This window comes from Schistocerca gregaria, chromosome 5 (genome assembly GCF_023897955.1).
Source record: "Schistocerca gregaria isolate iqSchGreg1 chromosome 5, iqSchGreg1.2, whole genome shotgun sequence".
Classification (NCBI taxonomy): Eukaryota; Metazoa; Arthropoda; class Insecta; order Orthoptera; family Acrididae; genus Schistocerca; species Schistocerca gregaria.
Window position 1 is genome coordinate 413,002,327 of NC_064924.1, and position 26,597 is coordinate 413,028,923.

The 26,597-nt window shown below is 46.5% G+C and overlaps 1 protein-coding gene across 8 annotated transcripts in view; it reads left to right on the plus strand.

Annotated features, from left to right (window-relative positions):
* The window catches only part of LOC126272723 (insulin gene enhancer protein isl-1), a 401,780-nt gene that overhangs the window by 200,753 nt on the left and 174,430 nt on the right, over positions 1-26,597 (plus strand). For 6 of the 8 annotated variants that reach the window (XR_007549253.1, XR_007549254.1, XM_049975777.1 and 3 more), the window contains one exon: positions 14,234-14,423. Coding sequence is in view for 6 of the 8 variants with exons in the window: in XM_049975777.1 (XP_049831734.1) it covers positions 14,234-14,423 (190 nt within the window). In the remaining 2 variants the exon portion in view is untranslated. Of the gene's footprint in view, positions 1-14,140; positions 14,424-26,597 lie in introns of all 8 variants that reach the window. The other 2 variants (XM_049975773.1, XM_049975774.1) reach the window with 1 other exon arrangement.

A 26,597-nucleotide genomic window follows, 5' to 3' on the forward strand; every position in this document is an offset into this window, starting at 1 on the left:
CGTTTTTCGTTACAGACTTCAAAATCACATGGTTTATCCAGAAAAGCTATATTCCATAATTCAGAAAATTTTCATCCAGTATTTTGGTGCCTGTTAGGTACATCAACCGGACGTCAAAGTACGAAAATTCGTTTGAGAAAAGCGAAATTTCGACCAGCATTTTGATTCATACTGTGCGCAAAAACTAATACTAAAAAAAAAGGGCGTCCTCTACGTACTCTCATCCAAATTCAAATATGAATAAAGCAAAAAAAAGGTGTTAAAAAGTGTCGCATATTCCTACAGGAGGTGGTATTGTTCAAAAAAACAGGAAAAAATTCCCATAATGGTAGTCCGGAAACCAGTTGACAGACGGAAACCGGTTGAGAGACCGGCTAATCTGTTGTCTCAGCCCCATCCGTCTGTTACTTAGAAGAAGACACTATACCCAGTGCTGCATATCGCTACCACGCACCCTGACACATCCTTCAGCCCTTTTTAGCGTGCTCTGTTTCAAGGCTTAATGAAGATTGCGCGACATTAATTGGTCACAGGCTCGTATTACGTCTGCACACTCTCGGTGGACTGGTCATACAACAGTGGCTTTAAATGTGCCCGTAGCCAGAAATCCAACGGATTCAGGTCTGGTGAGGGAGATCCCGTGCTACCGGAACACCTCGACCAAAACATCGCACATGAAACGTTGCGGTGAGGTATCGTTAACAAATGAAACATGTGACAAATACATGTGACATCTGCTTGCACGGACTGAACCACGGGTAAAAATCTCCTCTTAAGCGTCTGGTTGATTTCAGCGAAATTGGTGTAGAGATTACTAACTACAAAAAAAAAAAAAAAAAAAAAAAAATATTCGAGGAAAAACAACAACCGGCTATTGGGTTGTGGGTGATGACGTGTTGTCAGGAGGGGGTGAGGAGGCGGTGGACAATGAGGGGAGGGAGGAGGTAGAGGAGGGGAGGGAATAGATGGATTAAAATTGTAATAAATACTGTACATAAGCAGGCAACGCTGGTCTGTAAATAAAGTGCAGACTGTGAACCCTAGATGATCAACGGCCCATGTCTCAACAGGCACTGATTTCCAGACTTACCATTACAGGAACTTTTCTTCTATTTTTGACCAATACTGCCTCCTATAGCAATATAAGACACTTTCTTTAAACACTCTGTATAGCTTTTCAAAGCCATATTGACTGATAATCGGGCGTGACTGAAATATCTCTTCATACTTTTGCAATAGATAAAAGTAAGAAAAATTGTTGACTTACTAAAATTACTTGAAGCTTTATTAAGCAAGTCAACAAATCTTGTGAGTATTTGCAGTCTCTGAAATACACTTTCATATCCTGCATTCCTGACTCCACTATATATCATCACAAAATTAAAATTAGAGCAATGCCGACCTACACTGCGACATACCGTCAATCATTTTCGCCGCGGATCTCCTGGAAATGAAATAGCGTGGGAGCGATACCGTCTCTGGTACACTGTACAATACACTTCCAGGCAAATGCTAGTTACGTCACGCGACTTCTTGCACTGCAGTGCGTGCTGCCAAACTAGAAATATGGCCCCATGTGTAATACAAAGGTGTTTGTGGAAAGTAAACCTCGTTCGTATTGCTGTCTTTTTCGTCATAGTGTGCGTACCCTCTGCTTACATTCAGTAGTGATGCAGTGATTATGACCGGGCATCCTGTTACAGGACACACTGCTTAGAAATGGTGAATAAACTAAAAAAAGCGTCTCGCTTGAAACGGGGAAACTGTGTAACCAATATAGTGTCACAGGTCGACTGGAATCTCGTTGGCTTCCAAGAGAATGTTCGAGAATTGAGTTCGGGATATATTTAATTCGTTTCGCGTATAAAATACATAAGTTTACAGTATTCCTCAGCCACAGCAGCATGACGAAGTTAAGTGAAGAGGCGACGAACAGTACTCTCTACTAGTAATCTAAAGATTCACTATCGTTGCAATTATGTTTACGAATAAGTGGAATCGTTTTCCTGTTATGGAGACGTCCCCTAAAGTTGCGAGAGCAATCTGTCGAGCGCATTAGCGCTAAACTTCACGATTCCATTTTTTTCTCCTGTGATTTACTACGCTGTTTAAGCAAATGGAGAAGCTATGAGACGCTACTTACAGATTCTGACTTGAAAGTACTATCGTCACCGTTATCGTTTATCGCTGTCAGCATTTTTAACGAAATCGTTGTTCTGTAGCAATAAAACGGGACCCAAGCAGTGTCAAGGGAGCGGAAGAGTGTTCGTTTATTCCAACCTGCACCAATTACTGTCTCTTACGATGGTCAGATTAGCTCAAGTTCATTACTTAATTTGAACAGTCGAAGAGTATAAATCAGCTATAGTAGACGTAATGTCAACACAGCAAAGCTTGTCTGCACGAATCCGAAATACTGCAAACCAATGAGCTTACCAAACAACCTTCCGCTCTCGCTGATTGGCTGCCTTTTCCACATCTTCCACAACAACGCATTTTCGACCTATGATTATCTGTTGGATTTTAGGCCACAAAGTTGAATCGTTCTATTAAATTAAAATTATATACTGGAACCGGGACCGGTCTTCGCCTACACTTTATCCCGCAGACTTTCCCTGTTGAAATCCATTACTTGTGCGGTGCCAGAACTCTTACCCCATCATGGTGCGTTCGATCTTCGGCAGCATTAATATGTTTTTCAATGAATCATGTCTTCTCGTTATGTGCCCAAAGTAGGTCAGTTTTTGTTTCAGGTCTTCCAAGGAGCAACCTAGTTTATTTACAGTAATAATGACTAATTCGTCCTCTTTGCGCTCCGTCAGACTGTAAGAACTTTCCTCCTACAACACAATTCAAAAGCGTCTATTGTGCGCCGTTCAGCTTTGCTTATGGTCGCATCTGTACACCACAACTTACTATATGGATCATTGTTGTTAGAAGTCCCCAAACAGGCACCGCTGCAAAAACACTCTCCGCTACCCCTCCCCCTTCCCCTCCCACCCACCACAACCATCTTCAGTTTCAGACTTGGACCACCAGGAGAGAGAAGACCGAGTCGCGTCGTTAATTATTTAAGACGTGTGACTCTCGTCCTGTCACCATGCCTTAGGAATTTCTTGGATTTTCTAAATCACTGTCTGCGAATTGTAAGATGTGGTGGTGCAACTAGGGTAACTGGCGACGAGGAAAAATTCATCTATAAACAGAACAATTGAGCTAGAAAATCAATACTGTGGATACCCCAGTTGGTATAACGCCTGCCCGCGAGAAGCTGCAGTCTGTCAGACATTCTGAAAGCGGAGGGGGACGGGAAAAGGGACCGCTTACATCTCCTAGGATCTGGGTACTACATCGCCTAGGATCTGGGTACTAGCTTTCTACTCGTTACGGGATTATCACAAATTTATAGCAGTGATTGTCTGTGACTTTACTAAACTGCAGATAAAACTTCGCCGAGAGCAACGGGAAACGTTGCCGATTTCTTGGTACGACGGCGATTCCGGCGCTTTTCTGCATTCAGAATGGTTGGGAACCTCTATAGAACCGTGCTTAAATAAGTGATGTGCCCAGTCTTTTATCTGACACTGTCCTACAGCAGTTTCTCTGCCGCGATGATTTTTGCACAACACAATAACGGCATAAATACCTGTCGTTTGAGATACGATAAGTTATTGAAAAGTCACTATACATTTTGTACCTAAACAAATTTTATTAACCAATATGTAACGGCACTGCAACTTATGTTACAATAGGACATAGCTTCATTACATTTCAATGTGACCACGTTGCATGTTTAGGCACACCCCCCAGCGCTCCACTGTAGACCGAAAAACCTGCCCAAGCACATCTGGTGTAATCTCAGCAGCTGCGGCTCGAATCCGCCGTGTTAAGTGTTCAGTGCTGCGGATTTTCACCTGGTATACCTTAGACCTGATAAACCCCCATTCAAAAAAGTCTAAGGGTGTCAAGTCAGGAGAGCGGGCTGCCCACATCCGTGAAGATGGACGACCAATCCATCTGCAAGGAAATGCCTGATTCAGATGATCCCGAACAACGAGGGCAAAATGGGGTGGTGCACCATCCTGTTGAAAAACAACGGTATCCATAATCCTATCAGTTATCAACTGGGGCTCCAAAAACTGTTCCAACATATCTAGGTATGTGGTTCCAGTACCGGTTGCTTCTGCGAAGAAGAAGGACCCGTACACTGTTGACCTCGTTATCCCTAACCACACATTCACTTTTGGTGCGTCCCGTTGCCACTCCTGCACCACACGTGGTTGTTCGTCTGCCTAGATCCTGCAGTTGTGTCTTCACATGTTCACAGGTATGAAATGTAGCTTCGTCACTGAACAAGACATTTTGCATCAAATTATTATTTTCCACAGCTTGTAGCAAATCATGACACATGGATTGTCTGGCTGCGTAGTCCTCCGCTTCAAGCTTATTTACGACCTGGATATTGTATGCACGTTTTTGCAGCTTGGAACGAAGAACTCTCCATACAGTGGTTTGAGGATTACCAAGCTCCCTACCAAGTCTCCTGGTAGATGCGGAAGGGCTACGTGTGATCGCATCCTGCACACTTTGCACGGTGTCTGGCGTTATGGCCGGCCTCCCTGGGCGTTCTTCATCTGCAACACTACCAGTACGCCGGAATTTATTGACTAGGGTCTTGACAGCAAGCCTGGTGGGGCCTGTTTTCCGGAATCGACGGGCAAAGTCTGTCCGCACCTGTTCATACGTCATTCCACGGAGAGGAGCAGAAACAACAGCGATTCGTTCTTCTTTGGTTAGCATTCTGTCGTAGTACCTCCAAGATACAAATATTCCGTTACTATATCACTGAAATGTACAGTGACGTACTGTATCACTGGAATGTATAGCCACTTTAGAATCACCCTGTATATATCATTTCTCAAATTTAGTACTTAAGGTATGACACGTTCTCAAGTTAACCGAATCAGTTATATCAAGAATTGCAATTTTAGAATTTTATCCACGGTAGCGAAAAGGCTTACGCACGCCCATTGTCTCAGGTTTTAGTCCTGGTTGCAGCACAATTTAATCGTGCACTCGAGTTCCAGCGTTTATCGCTGCTACAATTGTGAGTACACCGGCGTCTACAGACTTTAAAGTAACCTCTGGCGTGCCACAGGGGAGTGTCATCGGACCATTGCTTTTCACAGTATACATAAATGACCAAGTAGATAGTGTCGGAAGTTCCATGCGGCTTTTCGCGGATGATGCTGTAGTATACAGAGAAGTTGCAGCATTAGAAAATTGCAGCGAAATGCAAGGAAGATGTGCAGCGGATAGGCACTTGGTGCAGGGAATGGCAACTGACACTAAGCATAGACAAATGTAATGTATTGCGAATACATAGAAAGAAGGATCCTTTATTGTATGATTATATGATAGCGGAACAAACACTGGTAGCATTTACTTCTGTAAAATATCTGGGAGTATGCGTGCGGAACGATTTGAAGTGGAATGATCATGTAAAATTAATTGTTGGTAAGGCGAGTGCCAGGTTGAGATTCATTGGGTTAGTTCTTCGAAAATGTAGTCCATCAACAATACTTCAGTATTGCTCATCAGTGTGGGAGCCGTACCAGGTCGGATTGACAGAGGAGATAGAGAACATCCAAAGAAGAGCGGCGCGTTTCGTCACCGGTTATTTGGTAAACGTGATAGCGTTACGGAGATGTTTAGCAAACTCAAGTGGCAGACTCTGCATCGCGGTGTAGCCTGCTGTCCAAGTTTCGAGAGGGTGCGTTTCTGGATGAGGTATCGAATATATTGCTTCCCCCTACTTACACCTCCCGAGGAGATCACGAATGTAAAATTAGAGAGATTCGAGGGCGCACGGAGGTTTTCCGGCAGTCGTTCTTCCCGCGAACCATACGCGACTGGAACAGGAACAGTAAAGTGCCCTCCACCACACACCGTTGGGTGGCTTGCGGAGTGTAGATGCTGATGTTTGACCGATGCTTGGCGTCATTCATTATCAGTTACACTATAAACAAATTACGAAATTAGTCAATCGTCGTCCGTGTAAGTCTTGCAAGAAGTGAGGGCAAAGAACGTTGTGTTTGTGAGCGACACAAGGTCCTCGCTGTCGATGTAATGAATATCTGTCCGGCGAGCTCCGCCACAGGAGACGGGAGGTGAACAAGTAGGGCACACTGCTGGGCGAGGTGCATGCCGGGACATGCATGCGGCTGGCTTCTGTCCGGTAGCCGGTAGCCAATAGCAGGGTGGCCGGTGGCCGGTAGCCGGTAGCTGAGCAGAGCAAACAGCACCGCGCTCGCCTCTATCGGCGTCTATGCCGCCCACGTTACACAAACACCAGCGCCGCCTGTTTATCATCAATCAGTGAGCAAACACGCTACCGCGGGCCGTAATTTCTGTGTTAGTGCTTCCATTCAGAGCGGGTTAAGTAGCGCTAAGTAAGGCCGCTTACAGAATACCTGCTCCTTGTTCTAATGGTGCCACGTATTTAACCTCACTTGTCTTTTTTACCCAGCTCGGCCCTGCTCGTTCTCGCAACAAGCAGCGTTTCTCGAGGAACGGCTGGTGTGATTAGTCAGTGGGTGTCAGCGTTGTTAACGACTGGGCAAATTTAGTGTGTAAGTCAAGTTCCGCATTCTGGCCCTAGACGGACCAGCCGGGGTCCCACCGACCGCCGTGTCATCCCTTACCAGCGGCGTCATTAAATGGGGTTTGGTTCAAATGGCTCTGGGACTTAACTTCTAAGGTCATCAGTCCCCTAGAACTTAGAACTACTTAAACCTAACTAACCTAAGGACAGCACACACATCCATGCCCGAGGCAGGATTCGAACCTGCTACCGTAGCGGTCGCGCGGTCCCAGACTGTAGTGCCTAGAACCGTTCGGCCACCAGGGCCGGCCTAAATGGGATTTGGTGCAGTACGTTTTCAGCAAGCCACTATCCCGGCCGTTGTCGGATTTGTTGACCTCGCAGCCACAGTTGGTCGAGTAACTACTCATTTGGCCTCAGGAGGCTTAGCGCAACGGAATATCTGTACTCCCACATAAGAAACATCTCTGGCAGTTTCCAGAATGAGATTTTCACTCTGCAGCGGAGTGTGCGCTGACATGAAACTTCCTGGTAGATTAAAACTGTATGCCGGACCGAGACTCGAGCTCTGGACCTTTGCCTTTCGTGGGCAAGTGCTCTACCATCTGAGCTCCCCAAGGACGACTCACGCCTCGTCCTCATAGCTTTACTTCTGAAAGTACCTTGTCTCCTACCTACCAAACTTTAGAGAAGCTCTTCTGCGAACCTTGCAGAACTAGCACTCCCGAAACAAGGATATTGCGGAGACATGACTTGGCCACAGCCTCGGGGATGTTTCTGGAATGTGATTTTCACTCTACGGCGGAGAGTGCGCTGATATGAAACTTCCTGGCAGATTAAAACTCGAACTCGGGACCTTTACCTCAGATGGTAGAGCACCTGCCCGCGAAGGGCAAAGGTCCCAAATTCGAGTTTCGGTCCGGCACACAGTTTTAATCTGCCAGGAAGTTTCATATCAGCGCACACTCCACTGCAGAGTGAAAATCTCATTCGGGAAACATCCCTGAGGCTGTGACCAAGCCATGTCTCCGCAATATCCTTTCTTTCAGGAGTGCCAGTTTTGCAAGGTTCGCAGGAGAGCTTCTGTAAAGTTTGAAAGATAGGAGACGAGGTACTGGCAGAAGTAAAGCTGTGAGGACGAGGCGTGAGTCGTGCTTGGGTAGTTCAGATGGTAGAGCACTTGTCTGCGAAAGGCAAAGATCCCGAGTTCGAGTCTCGATCCGGCACACAGTTTTAATCTGCCAGGAAGTTTAATCTCTGGCAGTACCGGGAATAGATCCAGGGTCCTCCGAATGGCAGTCAGCACTGTTGACCACTCAATAGGGGACCGTACTAACTTCCTCTCGCCGATCTGATTCGTATTCACAGGGCGTGAAGGACACGGCTAGGACTTGAACGTACATAAATGGGAGGACGCAACTCTTCAACCGTTTTCTTGAAAATAGACTTCGAAAATTTTATGCGTGCTTGTCTACTTTTGTGTAGTCACTAGTATTCAAGGGGTCCGAAATAGAGTGAAGGCTTAGTTTCGTAAGCGAGAGGTCTTTGGATCGAATCTCACTGCCGGTACTTCCGTTTTTTCATTCTCATATTGTTCTGACAACAGATAGTGGGAAACCTTGAAATTTTATGATGAGCGAGAATCGTTTTGTGAATGTAAACCACGTTTGTTTTTCAGTTGACGTCCCAGAGACCTCGCGCTTATGAAACTATTAGCTAACTCGTTCGGATGAATAATCGTTGAATACAAGCGTTCGCACAAAGTACATTGTCACGCCTAAAACTTTCAAACACGATTTTCTCGAAAACGGTTGAGAGTTGCGTCTTCCTGTACTAAGTCGTTCCCTACACTTTCTGTCAACGTGGATCAAATATATGGAGGGGGGGGGGGGGAGGGGGGAGTTCGTACGGTCCTCTCGTCAGCTACGGAGGCGGACAATTTCGTGCGTGTTGATATATTTGGCAGAAGTGATCTGTCATGGTGATGGACGTTGTCTGAGGTCCTCGTAAACAGAAGCGAATTCTATCCTGCTACAGAGATGTGACCGAATTTCCCTCCTTGCCTTGCTATGTCGAACGTGCCCCGAGTCTCTGAGGATATCCACACAACAGTACTCGGAACTCGAACCTCCTTAGCCCCTCTCTCTTCAGGTGTCTAAAATTGTCCCTCGATTCGAGTGGTATCCATAGGAGAAAACATGAGATATAACGACCTAGCAACACCAGAAATCTTTTCTTAAGGTTATCAATACGTTAGCTAGTTTCATCCAGCAATATATCACATACCTGTGAATTTATTCCATATGCTCGTACCTTCGTTAACAGCCTGCAATGGGACACCGTGTCAAATGCTTTCCGGAAATCTAGACAGATGGAATCTGACTGTTGCCCCTCGTCCATAGTTCGTAGTACGGACTGAGTAACATTACGGATAGACTAGAACGTTGTCCCACTACATTATCAACCATTACATCCCTGTCATATCCTTAGGAAGGAGTAGTGTGCGGAAAGGAAAGTGTTGGGTAAGAAGTCCCTAGGGATGTTAACACTACGTCTGAGGGTTTTAGGCATAATATGCACAGGTCAGAGGAATATAACAAAAGGTAAGTGAGGTATTTGTATAATTGTTCGTTTTTTTTTTTCAAATGTAGGAACCGGGAGGCACAGCTGCACCTCTGTAACCCAGATGAAACAAAACTCATTTTTTCGTGCAATGAAAACAAAGTAGAGGGTAGAACAAAGAAAAACCGAAGTTGCAAACTAAGAGCCTCACTGATCAAAAGTATCTGAATAGATATTAGTGTATATAAATATGAAATGTGTCTACCCTTCGTCTGTATGACGGCCTGAACTCAACTGGGGAAACTTTGAATACTGTGTCTGAATGTCTGCAGCGGAATGACACCCCATTCCTCCTCAACAGTCGAAACCAGAGAAGCTAGGGACGTTGGGGTCATCCCCATACGTGTTCCTCTAGGTTGAGGTAGGGACTCTGGACAGGCTAGTTCATTTCAGAAGTGGTATTGTCTCCAAACTATTGTCACACAGGATGAGATTTTCACTCTGCAGCGGAGTGTGCGCTGAGATGAAACTTCCTGGCAGATTAAAACTGTGTGCCGGACCGAGACTCCAAATCGGGGCCTTTGCCTTTCGCGTGAAAGTGCTCTGCCAACTGAGCTACCCAGACACGACTCACGACGCGTCCTCACAGCTCTAACTCCGCCAGTCTCACAGATGATGCTTTGAGGGGGTGTGTTTTCATTCTGATACAAACCATCATCGTCTATAAAACAGTTATTCGACTGTACGTAGTACAGAACGTTCTGAATTGTGTTCATATCCTTCGGCATTCAGCTATTTTGTTAGCGCAATAAGGGGAGCACACTCTACCTACGAAAAATACCCTCATACCGTAACATCACCTCCTCCGTACTTCAGTGTTGGCATTACACATGACGGCAGGTAAAGTTCTCCGGGCATTAGGCAAACCAAAACACTTCCATTTAATTGGAGCAAGTAAAGCGTGACTCATCATCCCAAAATCACCCGTTTCCAGTCATCCACAGTCTCGTTGTGTTGCTCTTTACACCACCTCAAGCGTCGTTTAACACTGACTACAGAAAAAGAGTTGATTGTGAGAAGCTGCTTCACAGCTGCATCTCATTCTTTTCAACTCGCTACGCAGTCATTGTGCTAGCTGGATTGCTGCAAGCACTGTGGAAATTATTCCGATTTCATGCGGTTTTGTATATCCACAATTCTAATTCTCTACGGTCCATAACGGTCAGTACACGAGGCGTGCCTGGTCCTGTTCAGCTCCGGTCGTTCCATCGTGTTTACTCTTCAAAATAAGTCACGGCCGCAAAATATTAACGCGAATTATTTACAGACGAATGGAAAAACTGATAGAAGCCGACCCCGGGGAAGACTAGTTTGGATTCCATTAGAAATGTTGGAACACGGGAGGCAATACTGATCCTACGACTTATCTTAGAAAATAGTTTAAGGAAAGACAAACCTACGTTTCTAGCACTTGTAGACTAAGAGCAAGCTTTTGACAATGTTGACTGGAATATTCTCTTTCAAATTCTGTGGGTGGCAGGGGTAAGATACAGGAAGCGAAAGGCTATTTACAATTCTTACAGAAACCAGATGGCAGTTACAAGAGTCGAGGGACATGAAAGGGAAGCAGTGGTTGGGAAGGAAGTGTGACAGGGTTGTAGCCTTTCCCCGATGTTATTCAATCTGTATACTGAGCAAGCAGTAAAGGAAACAAAAGAAAAGTTCGGAGTAGGTATTAAAATCCATGGAGAAGAAATAAAAACTTTGAGGTTCGCCGATAACATTGTAATTCCGTCAGAGACAGCAAAGGACCTAGAAGAGCAGTTGACGGAATGGAGAGTATCATGAAAGGAGGATATAAGATGAACATCAACAGAAGCAAAACGAGGATAATGGAATGTAGTCGAATTAAGTCGGGTGATACTGAGAGAAATAGATTAGGAAACGAGACACTTAAAGTAGTAAATGAGTTTTGCTATTTGGGGAGCAAAATAACTGATGATGGTCGAAGTAGAGAGGATACAAAATGCAGACTGCCAAATGGCAAGGAAAGCGTTTCTGAAGAAGAGAAATTTATTAATATCGGGTATAGATTTAAATCTCAGGAAGTCGTTTCTGAAAGTATTTGTATGGAGTGTGGCCATGTATGGACGATAAATAGTTTGGAGAAGAAGAGAATAGAAGCATTCGAAATGCGGTGCTACTGAAGAATGCTGAAGAACTGATGGGTAGATCACATAACTAATGAGGTGGTATTGAATAGGATTGGGGAGAAGAGAAGTTTGTGGCACAACTTGACTAGAAGAATGGATCGGTAGGTAGGACATGTTCTGAGGCATCAAGGGATCACCAATTTAGTATTGGAGGGCAGCGTAGAGGGTAAAAATCGTAGACGGAGACCAAGAGATGAATACGCTAAGCAGATTCAGGAGGATGTAGGTTGCAGTAGGTACTGGGAGATGAAGAAGGTTTCACAGGATAGAGTAGCATGGAGAGCTGCATCAAACCAGTCTCAGGACTGAAGACCAGAAGAACAACAACAACAACAATGATGTCACTAACAATCGCCTAAGCAGCTCTAGAACGGTTGAAATGTCCCCCCATTGATCTGTTACTCATGTGACATTGAATGACTAGCCGACGTTAGAAGACACTGAGCTCTTCCGACAACCCATTCTGCTGTTAGTGCTTCTCTACTGACAACGCAATACTTTCTGCTTCCTTTTACAGTGGCGGGTTCTCCTCTCGTTCGAGGTCAGCGCGAATGCGGATATCCGCTGTATTTGTTGCTTGGCGGATAAAATCGCGACTGGCGCGGATATCCGTGGGTCATCTGCGGATAATGAGGAAGGCATCTGCCCAGTACGTATGTTGCAATTTAAGTTGAACACATCAAGTCTGTTGACATTCTTGGAATCTTGCAGGGCCCAGGTAGAGCGGTATGTCTGTTGTCCTCAGCCCCTGGCTACGACCGACGTAGCTGTACCCAAGAGACCTGCGCCTAATCCGTTTCAGCGACCGTGTCTTTTGTGTGGCCTGTGAAGTGCTCTCTGGGTGGAAATCCTGCCCACTGTCTACCATCAGATGGATAGAGAGTCTGCCACGTAAGCAGGAGATCCCGGGTTAGAGTTTCGGTCGGGGCTCACATTTTCATCAGTCCCCGTTGTCGTATGTGAACGCCTGTAAGCAACTAAGGGTGTTCTTTACATTGTAATTTCATTCTAACGAGCTGCATGGTAACCGACGGTATCTGTTCTTTCCGACATGTCCGAATGAATCTTAGTATATACACTCCTGGAAATTGAAATAAGAACACCGTGAATTCATTGTCCCAGGAAGGGGAAACTTTATTGACACATTCCTGGGGTCAGATACATCACATGATCACAATGACAGAACCACAGGCACATAGACACAGGCAACAGAGCATGCACAATGTCGGCACTAGTACAGTGTATATCCACCTTTCGCAGCAATGCAGGCTGCTATTCTCCCATGGAGACGATCGTAGAGATGCTGGATGTAGTCCTGTGGAATGGCTTTCCATGCCATTTCCACCCGGCGCCTCAGTTGGACCAGCGTTCGTGCTGGACGTGCAGACCGCGTGAGACGACGCTTCATCCAGTTCCAAACATGCTCAATGGGGGACAGATCCAGAGATCTTGCTGGCCAGGGTAGTTGACTTACACCTTCTAGAGGACGTTGGGTGGCACGGGATACATGCGGACGTGCATTGTCCTGTTGGAACAGCAAGTTCCCTTGCCGGTCTAGGAATGGTAGAACGATGGGTTCGATGACGGTTTGGATGTACCGTGCACTATTCAGTGTCCCCTCGACGATCATCAGAGGTGTACGGCCAGTGTAGGAGATGGCTCCCCACACCATGATGCCGGGTGTTGGCCCTGTGTGCCTCGGTCGTATGCAGTCCTGATTGTGGCGCTCACCTGCTCGGCGCCAAACACGCATACGACCATCATTGGCACCAAGGCAGAAGCGACTCCCATCGCTGAAGACGACACGTCTCCATTCGTCCCTCCATTCACGCCTGTCGCGACACCACTGGAGGCGGGCTGCACGATGTTGGGGCGTGAGCGGAAGACGGCCTAACGGTGTGCGGTACCGTAGCCCAGCTTCATGGAGACGGTTGCGAATGGTCCTCGCCGATACCCCAGGAGCAACAGTGTCCCTAATTTGCTGGGAAGTGGCGGTGCGGTCCCCTACGGCACTGCGTAGGATCCTACGGTCTTGGCGTGCATCCGTGCGTCGCTGCGGTCCGGTCCCAGGTCGACGGGCACGTGCACCTTCCGCCGACCACTGGCGACAACATCGATGTACTGTGGAGACCTCACGCCCCACGTGTTGAGCAATTCGGCGGTACGTCCACCCGGCCTCCCGCACGCCCACTATACGCCCTCGCTCAAAGTCCGTCAACTGCACATACGGTTCACGTCCACGCTGTCGCGGCATGCTACCAGTGTTAAAGACTGCGATGGAGCTCCGTATGCCACGGCAAACTAGCTGACACTGACGGCGGCGGTGCACAAATGCTGCGCAGCTAGCGCCATTCGACGGCCAACACCGCTATTCCTGGTGTGTCCGCTGTGCCGTGCGTGTGATCATTGCTTGTACAGCCCTCTCGCAGTGTCCGGAGCAAGTATGGTGGGTCTGACACACCGGTGTCAATGTGTTCTTTTTTCCATTTCCAGGAGTGTATAAAAAGTAGTTAAGTTGTCGCAGAAATGGCACCCCAACAATAAAAATGTCATTACATACGATAATTCTGAGTACTACTGTCTATTAATATCAATTACTCATTCGAAAATGAATCCTTATCCGCGCAGACTTCTACCTCTCGTGATACGAGTGGCCAATTCCGCATTGTATAGAGATGTCCGGAAAGCTTTGATCGGGTAGTGCGCGTGTCTCGGTAGTACTGAAAGCTAGCGGTAGAAAATGTGCTGTTTACTTTTGCAGCCCCACTGCCCGAGCTCCCAGCTCCTCCCTCGGCGCGCCCGCAAGCGCCCGGCGCGCCGGAGCAGCGCGTGACGCGTGTGGCTGGTGTTGCAGAGAAGCGGCGGCTCAGCCTGTGCGTGGGGTGCGGCGCGCAGATCCACGACCAGTACATCCTGCGCGTGGCGCCCGACCTCGAGTGGCACGCCGCCTGCCTCAAGTGCGCCGAGTGCCACCAGTTCCTCGACGAGACCTGCACCTGCTTCGTGCGCGACGGCAAGACCTACTGCAAGCGCGACTACGTCAGGTACCGCGCGCCGCCCGCTGCGCTCAGCCGCTCACTAGCTCGCAGGCCTCCTGACATGCCCAACCGGGCATTTTACCTGTCCATTAGCAGTGGCGTGTCTACATCTCCACCAGCGTAAGGCACGGTGGGAACACAGCAGTCAGTCGCAATCACCTTTGGTTCTTTTAATTATTTTGGCGTATCCAGATTACAACTACACTACTGGCCATTAAAATTGCTACACCACGAAGATGACGTGCTACAGACGCGAAATTGAACCGACAGGAAGAAGATGACGTGATATGCGAATGATTAGCTTTTCAGAGCAGTCACACAAGGTTGGCGCCGGTGGCGACACCTACAACGTGCTGACATGAGGAAAGTTTCCAACCGATTTCTCATACAGAAACAGCAGTTGACCGCCTTTGCCCGGTGAAACTTTGTTGTGATAACTCGTGTAAGGAGGAGAAATGCGTACTATCACGATTCCGACTTTGATAAAGGTCGGATTGTAGCCTACCGAGACTGCGGTTTATCGTATCGCGACATTGCTGCTCGCGTTGGTCGAGATCCAATGACTGTTAGCAGAATATGTAATCGGTGGGTTCAGGAGGGTAATACGGAACGCCGTGCTGGATCCCAACGGCCTCGTATCGCTAGCAGTCGAGATGACAGGCATGACAGGCACGTCTCGATCCCTGAGTCAACAGATGGGGACGTTTGCAAGACAACAACTATTGTCACGAACAGTTAGACGATGTTTGCAGCAGCGTGGACTATCAGCTCGGGGACCATGGCTGCAGTTACCCTTCACGCTGCTTCACAGGCAGGAGCCCCTGCGGTGGTGTCCTCAACGACGAACCTGGGTGCGCGAATGGCAAAACGTCATTTTTTTCGGATGAATCCAGGTTCTGTTTACAGCATCATGATAGTCACATCCGTGTTTGGCGACGTCGCGGTGGACGCTCATTGGAAGCGTGTAGTCGTCATCGACCCAGTAGCGTATTAACTGGCGTGATGGTATGGGGTACCATCGGTTACACGTCTCGGCGACCTCTTGTTCGTATTGACGGCACTTTGAACAGTGGACGTTACATTTCGGATGTGTTAGGACCCGTGGCTCTACCCTTCATTCGATCCTTGCGAAACTCTACATTTCAGCAGGATAATGCAAGACCGCATGTTGCATGTCTTGTACGGGCCTTTCTGGATACAGAAAATGTTCGACTGCTGCCCTGGCCGGCACAGTCTCCAGATCTCTCACCAACTGAAAGCATCTGGTCAATTGTGGCCGAGCAACTGGATCGTCACAATACGCCAGTCAGTACTCTTCGTCAACTGTGGTATCGTGATGAAGCTACATGGGCAGCTGTGCCTGTGCACGCCATCCAAGCTCTGTTTGACTCAATGACCAGGCGTATCAAGGCCGTTATTACGGCCAGAGGTGGTCGTTCTGGGTACTGGTTTCTCAGGATCTATGCACCCAAATTGCGTGAAAATGTAATCACATGTCAGTTCTAGTAAATACATTTTTCCAATGAATACCCGTTTATCATCTGCATTTTTTCTTGGTAGTAGCAATTTTAATGGCCAGTAGTGTATAAACAACTATCTTCAGTACATTTCACTGAATTGTAATCCAACAAAAAAGGAGCTATACGTGTCGCCCTACGACATTACTGGTGCACTAGCAAAGTTTCCTTCTGCCCATACACCTGTAAATACATATCCTTACCTGTACTGCTGCAACTTTGCTGGATTATATCTCACTCAAATGCACTGAAGATGGCTGTTTATAGTTGCAATATGGATATGCGTGAATCATAAAAACCCAATGGGATTGTTAGTGTTTGCTGTGTCTTTAGCCTTTCTTACATCAACACCTATACTTCGCAAGCCACCTTACGGTGTGTGGTGGAGTACTTTCGGTCATTATCATCTTACGAGTATTCTACAGTTGGCGCCGCTTCTAGATTCCCGTTTTTCACTTCTTCCGATGCTAGCAGTCTCATTCTTGTAGTCCTCTGGCATTCATCGCGTCCTGGACTTCGCGACTCTGACTCCTGCTAGGTAGTCCAAGCTTTCCTTTTTGCGCTGGAACTCACAGCCACATTTTGTATGGTCGTCGGCTATTGTCCATACTTTCCAGATGTCCATACCATTTTAATCGTTTCATCTCTATGGTGTCTATTACTGGTTTATCGACACCAATAATCTTCCTTGCGTTTATATTTGATAAACTTCCCTCGCCTCCATAAGTCTATCTCTAGCCCAAGCAACTTGTTTCTCTGACACTTGTTGATAACTCACGGTCCTGCTATGTACATAGCAATGCATTCAACATCTGAACGATATATCCCCTGTTGCGTCGTTTTTGTTGTTATGTTATTCCAAAGAACCGAGTCCAGTTGTCCTAATCCTCCTCTGCCTATATTTTATCATTTATGTCACCTTCACTTTTTCTATTTGATGGCGTCAGAATCCCCAGGTACTTAAGGTTTAAATCCCCGTATCTTACTGGTTTCAACCTCCAGGTCTTCCATGCTACAGTCACCAACCTATAGATATTCGGTTTTTTCCATACTTATTCTGAGGCCCCATTCTTCATAGTCCTGTTTCAAATTTCGAAGCATGTACTCAGCATCATGTTGGTCTCCTGCTACTACCTCGTCGTCATCGAAGAGAATTGTACAGAGGGTTTCGTCACCCACAGGGACTCCCATGCAAACATATTTGTTCTTTCAGGCCTTACGTCCTCCCTCCACCGCACTGATTTTAAACAGCGTCGGCACTGTAACAAAACTTTGGCGTAGCCCTTTTGTAACAGGAAACTCACACAGAACTGTTTAACTATTTTGACGTAAATGTCTTACACGCCTCTATTCTTCAAACTTGCCCACAGATTCTTTCGTGGTATCATATCACAGCCTTTCTGCAAATCCACGGAGGTTAAATATGTGTCTATCCATTTGGCAATTCTCTGCTCTGTTGATTCCATAACATGAATGTTCCATACGTACCATTATTATTTCCTCCCTTCCCTGTTCCATTCGTATATGGTGCATAGGAAGAGGGACTGTCTGTACACTTCCGTATGAGTTCTAATTTCTCTGATTTTCTGGTTGTGGTCGTTTCTCGAGATGTATGTAGGAGAAAGTAAAAGCCGGCCGCTGTGGCCGAGCGGTGCAAGGTGCTTCAGGCTGGAACCGAGCAACCGCTACGGTCGCAGGTTCGAATCCAGCCTTGGGCATGAATGTGTGTGATGCCCTTAGGTTAGTTAGGTTCAAGTAGTTCTAAGTTCTAGGGGCTGATGACCTCAGATGTTAAGTCCCATAGAGTTCAGAGCCATTTGAACCATTTAGAAAGAAATACGTTGTCAGACTCTTCTTCGAACGTACGCTCTCAGAATTTCAGCAGTAAGCCCCTCCTTGACACACGACAAATTTGTTGTAGTGTCTGCCACTGAAGTTCGTTGAGCACCTCCGCAACGCCCTCCCGCTAACTAATACTACTTATTAAGGGTCCTAGAGTGATGAGCAATACTCGAGAACCCGTCAAGTGTACTGTAAGCCACATATTTTGTATATTAGTTACATTTCGTTAATATTCTCCCAGTGACGCGTGCTGTTAGTTTTCTGCGGTAAGTCCACCGTTGGTCGCTCCGAAGTGTTTCTCCTAGGCGTATATCTTCCAGCAACACCATAGTGCATCAGTAATGGATCTCTTCGTCTATTTACGCGCAGTGTTTAGCATTTATTTGCGTTAAGGGGCAACTGACAGTTCCTGCACCAATCTTCGATACTCTGTAGGCCTTCCTACATTTCGCTACCAACTTCCGGCCTTCCCGTTTTCCTCTAAGGTCCGCCCTGGCGATCTAGAGATAAGGCACGTGACTGGAAACGAATCGCAGGGTCGAAACCCGGATATTTTCAGTCTGCTTTTAATCTAGTCTTCACTACTCAACGTTGTGGAAACTCGCTAGGAACGACACGTCGACAACATTCCACGTTAAACTGTGGGTCCCATTTCTACGTTTGTTACGTTTGCGCAATGTGGGCATGCGTTATCATGAAGCAACAGTACACCTTGTCGCGCACCGTTCCACGACCGTGATTTTCAACAGTTTTTCTTTCTCCGATGGCTGTATAACGGTTTTTGTCCTTTTGGTAGCCAAGAAACGTATAACAGCACGCTGGGTCTGTTTGGGCGCATTTGGTAATAACGTCACCAAAGTCCACGTTTCCGCATTTACCTCATGCACATAGGAAAAGACACACATGCAACACTAATCTCTTAATTACCTATCTGTACTTATATAACAGCATCGGAGTCGCGCTAGTTACATACAGGAAGTTCAGAAGTTCCCGGTAAAAACTTCTTGCAATAGTAGAAGGGAGAGATTAGGTAACATTCTGAACTGTAACCCATCTCCGGAAGTGTACCGTTTCCGTGCTACAACCATTTGAAAACATGTTGGTGTTGCGACCACGTTTACAAGTAATTGATTGTGACCCAATACATCACTGTCTTACAGTTCATCTCGTTAATAGGTTCACGGGTTCTCTTCAACGTGATGCAATGCGGCCTCTTCCATTTCGGGTGTCCGGACTCTCACCGGAGCACCAGTCACGGCAGCTGACGGTGAAGGTACCCTTTCTCGAAGCCGCTGCGTAATTGTGACAAAAAGGGCACGCGATGGAGTCAGACGTTGTGGATAAGGGTTTTGATGAAAGCGACGAGCAGCTGTTCCATTACAGTGAGCTTCGCCGTACAGAAGAATCATGTCTGCGTATTCTGCAATCTTGCACTCAACCATGTGGCCCTAACATTCACAGACATGTGAATGAGGCTCGAACCAAGTCAGAGAAGTAGGATAGACGTGAGATGATCTCAGCCGATCCGACGTAACCACCCTCCATGACTACCCCGTCGCGAACCTACCTAGCAAAAATGTTGCCAGACGGCTGTAAAACTGAAATAGTACGTTTCCAGACAATAGGTTCCTATTCAAATTAATTACTATGTACTCACTCCCCTCTAAAAGTCCTAGAAGTTTGTAACGGTAATTTCTAAACATTTGCATACGCTGCGGCAACAGCCTAAAATAGTAACTTATTGATCGCCACGTATATACTGTAAGCAGTGAAGACCTTACAACAATCCCTTGGGGTACTCGGAAATTACCTTTACATCTGTAGATTTTGTCCCGTTAAGAATAAAGTACTGACTTCCATCTCTTGGAAAGTCCTGAATGCAGTCCCACACCTGGTCCGATACTAGGATTCGCCATCGATCTCACGCAGTGTCCGGAACCCTTTGGTGATACGAGATCATAAACTGTGTCATTTGAAGTGAACTGCCGGCCAGAAATAAAAATCAACGTACATACAGCTAATAGCAGTCGGTGTGATCTACCTGATGTATCTGACACCTCTGTGCCTTGCTGATACAATCACGGTTTTTATTTTAGTGTACTTAGTTTGCATGGGAGTATCTTTATGTGAATTCACCTCCATGTTTTTAACAGCGAGATGACAATGTGACACACTTAATGGCTTTATAATTCACGTATGCGACGATCTAAGGATGGATATATATATGGGCTGGATATTTATCAACTGCGGTCAGGGCAATAAAACTTCTATTTCGAAAGCTTTTTTTATGTAAATATTTAGTTACTTATCGACACAGACGACTTGTATACAATAGTTTTAGCTCACAACTTCCGTTGAAACTGACGACCACTAGGCTCAATACATGCATCACATCGGCCCATAAAACTTTGTCATAATCTCTCAAATATCTATGTCGTTTGTTGTACTGTAAGAGAGGCAGATTCATTTAACTTTGTACAATGACACCATTATATCAGGCGATTGTACTGGCCAGTAGAAAGATTCTCACCATCCAAGCCATCGTGGTGGTGGTGGTGGTGGTGGTGGTGGTGGTGGTGGTGGTGGTGGTGGTGGTGGGTGGTGGTGTTGGCTGAGGTTGAGACCTCCCCTTCTACCGGTCTCACTGAGAGGGACAACTGTCACCTTGCGCGATTCCAAAGTCATGGGACAGCAATATGCACTTCTACAGATGGCGGTTGTATCGCATGCACAAGGCAGAAAAGGGCAGTGTTTGACATAGCTGTCATTTGTGCTCAGGTGATTCATGTGAAAAGGTCTACGACGAGATAATGGTCGAGCGACGGGAATCAACAGACTGAATGCGGAGCGGTAGTTGGAGATACACGCTTGCGAAATTCAATTATGGAAATCTTTCGTGAATTCAATATTACGAGAATCACGGTGCCCGGACGAGAATACAAAATTTCAGGAGTTACTTCTCATCGTGGACATCGCGGTGGCCAATAACCTTCACGTAACGACAATTAGCCAATGATGTTTGAGTAGAGTTGTCAGTGCTGCCAGACAAGCGTGAAGTAACTGAATAAATCGGTGTGGGACGTACGACGGACGTATCCGTTAGGGCAGTGCGGCAAAGTATGGCGTCAATTGTCTATGGTGGTAGATGACCGACACGAGAGCTTTGACAACACCACAACATCGCCCACAGCGCCTTTTCTGGGCTCGAGACCAGATCGGTCGGACCGTAGACGACTGGAAAAACGTGGCCTGTCCACATGAGTCCCAGTTTCAGTTGGTAAGAGTTGATGGTAGGATTCGAGTGTGGCGCAGGCCCCACGAAGTCGTGGAACCAAGGCACTGTGCAAGCTGGTGATGGCTCCCTAATGGCGTGTTCTGTGTGAACATGGACTGGGCCTTCTCGTCCAACTGAACCGATCATTGACTGGAAATTGTTATGTTCTACTACTTCGAGACCATTTGCAGCCATTCATGAACTTCATGCTCCCAAACAACGATGGAATTTTTATAGCTGGCAGTGCGCCATGTCACCGGGCCACAATTATCCACGATTGGTTTGAAGAACATTCTGGACAATTTGAGCAAATGATCTGAGCACCCAGAACATTTATGGGACGAATTCGAGAGGTCAGTTTGTGCACAAAATCTTGCACCGACACCGCTTCCGCAGTTATGCATGGCATGATTCAATGTTTCTGCAGAAGATTTCCAGTGACATGTTGAGTCCACGTCGGGTTGTTGCGATACGCCGAGTAAAAGCAGGCCCGACACGATGTTAGGAGATGTCCTTTGACTTTCGTCACTTGAGTGTAAGTAGAGACAGAGCCACCTGCCAGGCTGGTCGCCTGGGGACTGCGAAACTCCGGCGGTGGGCCGAGCGAGGTGGCGCAGTGGTTAGCACACTGGACTCTCATTCGGGAGGACGACGGTTCAATCCCGCGTCCGGCCATCCTCGTTTAGGTTTTCTGTGATTTCCCTAAATCGTTCCATGCAAATGCTGGGATGGTTCCTTTAAAAGGGCACTGCCGACTTCCTTCCCTGTCCTTCCCTAATCCGATGAGACTGATGACCTATCTGTTTGGTCTCTTCCCCCAAACAACCCAACCCTGGCGGTGGTTTCGCTACCGAGCTGACGGACGGTCCGCTGTCAGAGGCGCGCAGCCCAAGCGCTCAATTAGGCCGCGCCGGCGGGGGCTGCGGCAGCTGCTGTCTGCGGGGGCGGCGAAGGCGGTGGCGGCCACGCCAAAACAAACACCGGGCTGGCCTCCCAGGGCGCGACCACCGCCCTCCGCGGGCTTCGCTCTTCTTAATCAAAGCGGCAGGCGCCGTATTCTGCACTCGAGCCCTCACTGCTGACGCCGCTGTCTGCGGTTACACGGTATGTGTGTACAACACTGAAGCTGCAAGTGGGGGTCGCTAGACTGAGCATTTTGATATGAGGAACTCTTCGTCTCCTCAAAATAAGTTTGTAGATCACTCTTCGTCCTATGAGCCTGTGGTCTAGTGCTAAGGTGTGTTCCTACAGACAGAAATATCAGCCAAGAACGAATTTACGATCGGATCACTAAATATTTCAGTCTGTCTTAAACCAAGGCTCCACCTCTAAGAAATTCGAGTACTCCATTCAGTTCTAAAGCGACTTTCACAGCTGTCGCTCCCTTGCCCTGAACAGCCAAAGAGACTAGTACACCTGCCTAATATCGTTTAGAGTCCCCGTGAGCAAGCAGAAGTGTCGCAACACGACGTGGCGTGGACTCGACTAATATCTGAAGTAGTGTTGAAGGGAACTTTCACCTTCAATCATGCAGAGCCGTCCATATATCCATTAGAGAAAGACGGGAATATCTCTTCTGAACAGCACGTAACAAGGCATCCCAGACATGCTCAATAATGTTCATGTCTGAGGAGTCTGGTGGCCAGCGGAGGTGTTTAAACTCAGAAGAGTGTTTCTGGAGCCACTCTGTAGCAATTCTAGACGTGTGGAGTGTCGCATTGTCCTGCTGGAATTGCCCAAGTCCGTCGGGATGCATAGTGGACATAAATGGAATCTGGTGATCAGACAGGATGCTTACGTACGTGTCACATGTCCGAATCGTATCTAGACGTATCAGGGGTCCCATATCACTCCAACTGCACACGCCTCATACCATTTCAGAGCCCCCACCAACTAGAACAGTCCCCTACTGACATGCAGGATCCATGGATTCATGAGGTGGTTTCCATATCCGTACACATCCATTCGCTCGGTAAAATTTGAAACGAGACTCGTCCGACCAGGCAGTGTGTTTCCAGTCATCAACAGTCCAATGTCGGCGTTGTCAGGCCCAGGCGAGGCGCACAGCTTTGTGTCGTGCAGTCATCAAAGATACACGAGTGGGCCTTCGGCCCCTAAAGACCATATCGATGATGTTTCGTTGAGTGGTTCACATGCTGACACTTGTTGATGGTCCAGCACTGAAATGTGCAGCAATTTGCGGAAGGGTTGCACTTATGTGGCGTTGAACAATTCTCTTCAGTCGTCGTTAGTCCCGTTCATGCAGGATCTTTTTCCGGCTGCAGCGATGTCGGATAGTTGATGTTTTGCTGGATTCCTGATATTCATGGTACACTGGTGGAATGGTCGTACGGGAAAGTCCTCACTTCGTCGCTACATCGGCTGTGCTGTGTCCCATCGCTCGTGCGCCAACTCTTAACATCACGTTCAAACTCACTTAAATCTTGATAACCTACAATTGTAGCAGCAGTAACCGATCTAACAACTGCGCCAGGCACTTATATTATATAGGAGTTGCCGACTGCAGCGCCGTATTCTGCCTGTTTTCATATCTCTGTATTTGAACACAAAACCTATACCAGTTTCCTCTGCGCTTTTCGGTCACCAACCTTTTCAAGGAAAGTCCGTCAAAGTTCCTCAACACACACATTCGTCTCTGTTGTGACTTAGCGGATGATGTTTTTCTGCTTTACCTGTATCCAGCATGACTCTCCGTTCGGCACCACACCGAAATCTGTCTACCTGTTGCTTTGTTTTCGTAAGTTATTGCCCATTCACCCATCTCAATTGTGGTATGTCAAATATGACGATACGAACGCGCGTCCACTTTGAGGAAGATCTTTGACACTACCTGCCTCTTTAAAGCTTTTGAACCACCTCACTATTATTATTTCTTTTCGGTGGTGCTCTCCCCATACCGCCACAGAGAACTCCGCAGTATCTTTGTCACAAATTTGGATTCTGCATATCGGATAACACATTGCACCTTCTCTTGGTTTGTCGCCATATGAGTACACTCCACGTCAAATTTTGCAACAAAGGACAAAGACAAAAAGGCTTTGAAAGTTGCTAAACTTTTTTGACATGATACAGTGACTTCGTAGGCGCCCTGTACACGCTGTGTTATGTCGTTCACGAAAGGTTCTGCAGATCAGATTTATCCTTACATTTTTCTTTTGGCGTGAATCCAGTGTTTGACTGAATTTTCTCATTTGGAGAGAGCTGAAGGGTGATTTAACACTTCAATCTTTCTTTTTAGTGGGCCTAAGTACAAGAAAAATCTACTTATACAATGTTATTATTTATATGTATGTATATTTTTTCTATGTGTTGACTGTACATTGTTGTAGTCTTACTGTAATTGAATTCCAAACTTGCTCTGTTCAACCACCTGCCATTCGTTGTTGAAGTTTATATGCGCAAATAGCAAACAGTACCATGCCAGCGACAGACGATGTTAGTCAAAATTCCATTGACACGTAACAAGTCATCGTCTTTTCAGTTCAGTGATTCAAAAACTCTTCTAGGAGCACTGAGAATAAGTTTAGTGAAGTGCAGTCTCCTTGTGTCTCTCCTGAATGGGAAGAAGTATGTAAAACTACGGATCGGTAATGAGACACTGAATCGCCTAAACTACGAAAACACCCCTCTTTCAAAGTATCCGAGAGGCAGTCACTAGAAGTGAGTATCTTATTACACATAGAACAAATATTGTAGCGAGTAGCGTACATCGGCTCTTAATGAACAGTTGTTACATCCGTGCCCCCATAACTTGTCTTGCGTTGAGTATTATGAACTTCGTACTTCTATTGAAACCGTATTTGCTTTAACAATGATGTGATCGAAGTGACCTTCCACACTTACGTTATGCTGTTTAAAGAAGTAGTCACAGTCCCCACTTTCCCCTGAAGGTGTTTAACAGCAGAGACAACCAAGTGTAGGACATCCTCACACGAGTGTCTTATGCGAACGTGATTTGCAACATGGTCGCACGGAACGTTCTCGGCAACGTAATCTGCGTTTGCAATGCTCTCTAGCGGCAGTTGTTGGCTACCCATGTCGCACGATCACACAGATATTGCTTCTGAAAATGGATACACTTGAAGTGCAGCTACCTTAAGTATCGGTTCTTGATCATGTAAGTAGAAAATCATTAAGAGCACTATGGGGGCATCAGTGGATACAGAGGCGCTTAAGGTGCTGAAAAGAGAGTTCTAAAAACAATAATTATGATCTCTGCAAACGAAAACAGAATCCCACCCGCCACCCAGACTGATGTCTCAATTCAGTATCAGTTTGATTATTGTCACAAAGTTGCTGGTGAGCAGTGGCAAGTACACCTAGAGCCATTTGTCGTGGAATCCTTTTCTGTGTTTCGCCCCTCGCCGCTATTCCTTTTGCAAGTGATAATGCTAGATGGCAGTAAAAGCTTTCCAATAAGATTTTACCTTTAATCTGCAATGTTAACCAACCACTATGAAACAGTACTAAAATGTGACTGCATAAAGTAGTTGCAGTATCTAATCATTACCTACCTGATACCGAAATACTTACGACTCTCTTACAAAATACACTCTCCCAGTTAAGTAAGTTGTATGTATTAATTGTTCACTCGAAGAAGAATTACGACGCGGTGACTGACGGGAATAGTTGTTACGATACAAGTCGGAAGAATTCCGTCATATACTCACTTGTCAATCGCTACCAACCTCAGTTTTCAATACTGTAGGTTAGCGTAACTAAACATATCAACAAACTGAATCCATTTCAAATTGCCGGCCGCGGTGGTCTCGCGGTTCTAGGCGCGCAGTCCGGAACCGTGCGACTGCTACGGTCGCAGGTTCGAATCCTGCCTCGGGCATGGATGTGTGTGATGTCCTTAGGTTAGTTAGGTTTAAGTAGTTCTAAGTTCTAGGGGACTAATGACCAAAGCAGTTGAGTCCCATAGTGCTCAGAGCCATTTGAGCCATTTCAAATTCAGCTGCATACAGCACTTCTGAGACCGCTAAATCTCGAGTCTTGCGTCTGCTTATGTTCACGAGGCGTAGACGTGCTGTCGCTTGCTATGCTGAAAAAGCTAATGGCACCATCCGAGGCCACTCGTCTTCCATCTAAGCACCTACTCCCTTCAGGTGCAATAGATTATAGTAAGTGCCAATTACAAAGTGGTAGCCTTTTATGTTGGCTAATTCCTACAGCAGATACAAGATTCACTATTGGCCAATATCGCCAACCAAGTTCGTTTTTTGCCTCTATACCCTCCAAATTAACTTTCACTGCTAGTTCTTTACTGATATTTTCAGTTTCAAGTATCCTAGTACTTCTAACTACCGACATATCGTATTCGACAGTTCATCAAAACTATTTGTAACCAGAATGAGTCTTTTATTTATCTTTTATGTGCAGAGGGCTCGAAACATTTTCTCATGGAACGTAAGCTCTATTACAGAAGCCAAAAATACAACATGTCAACTTTAGATGGCTCCGAAACGTAAAAATTCCACATCATGACGTCACAGACCTCGTCCTGTCTGAGCAGTAACCTGG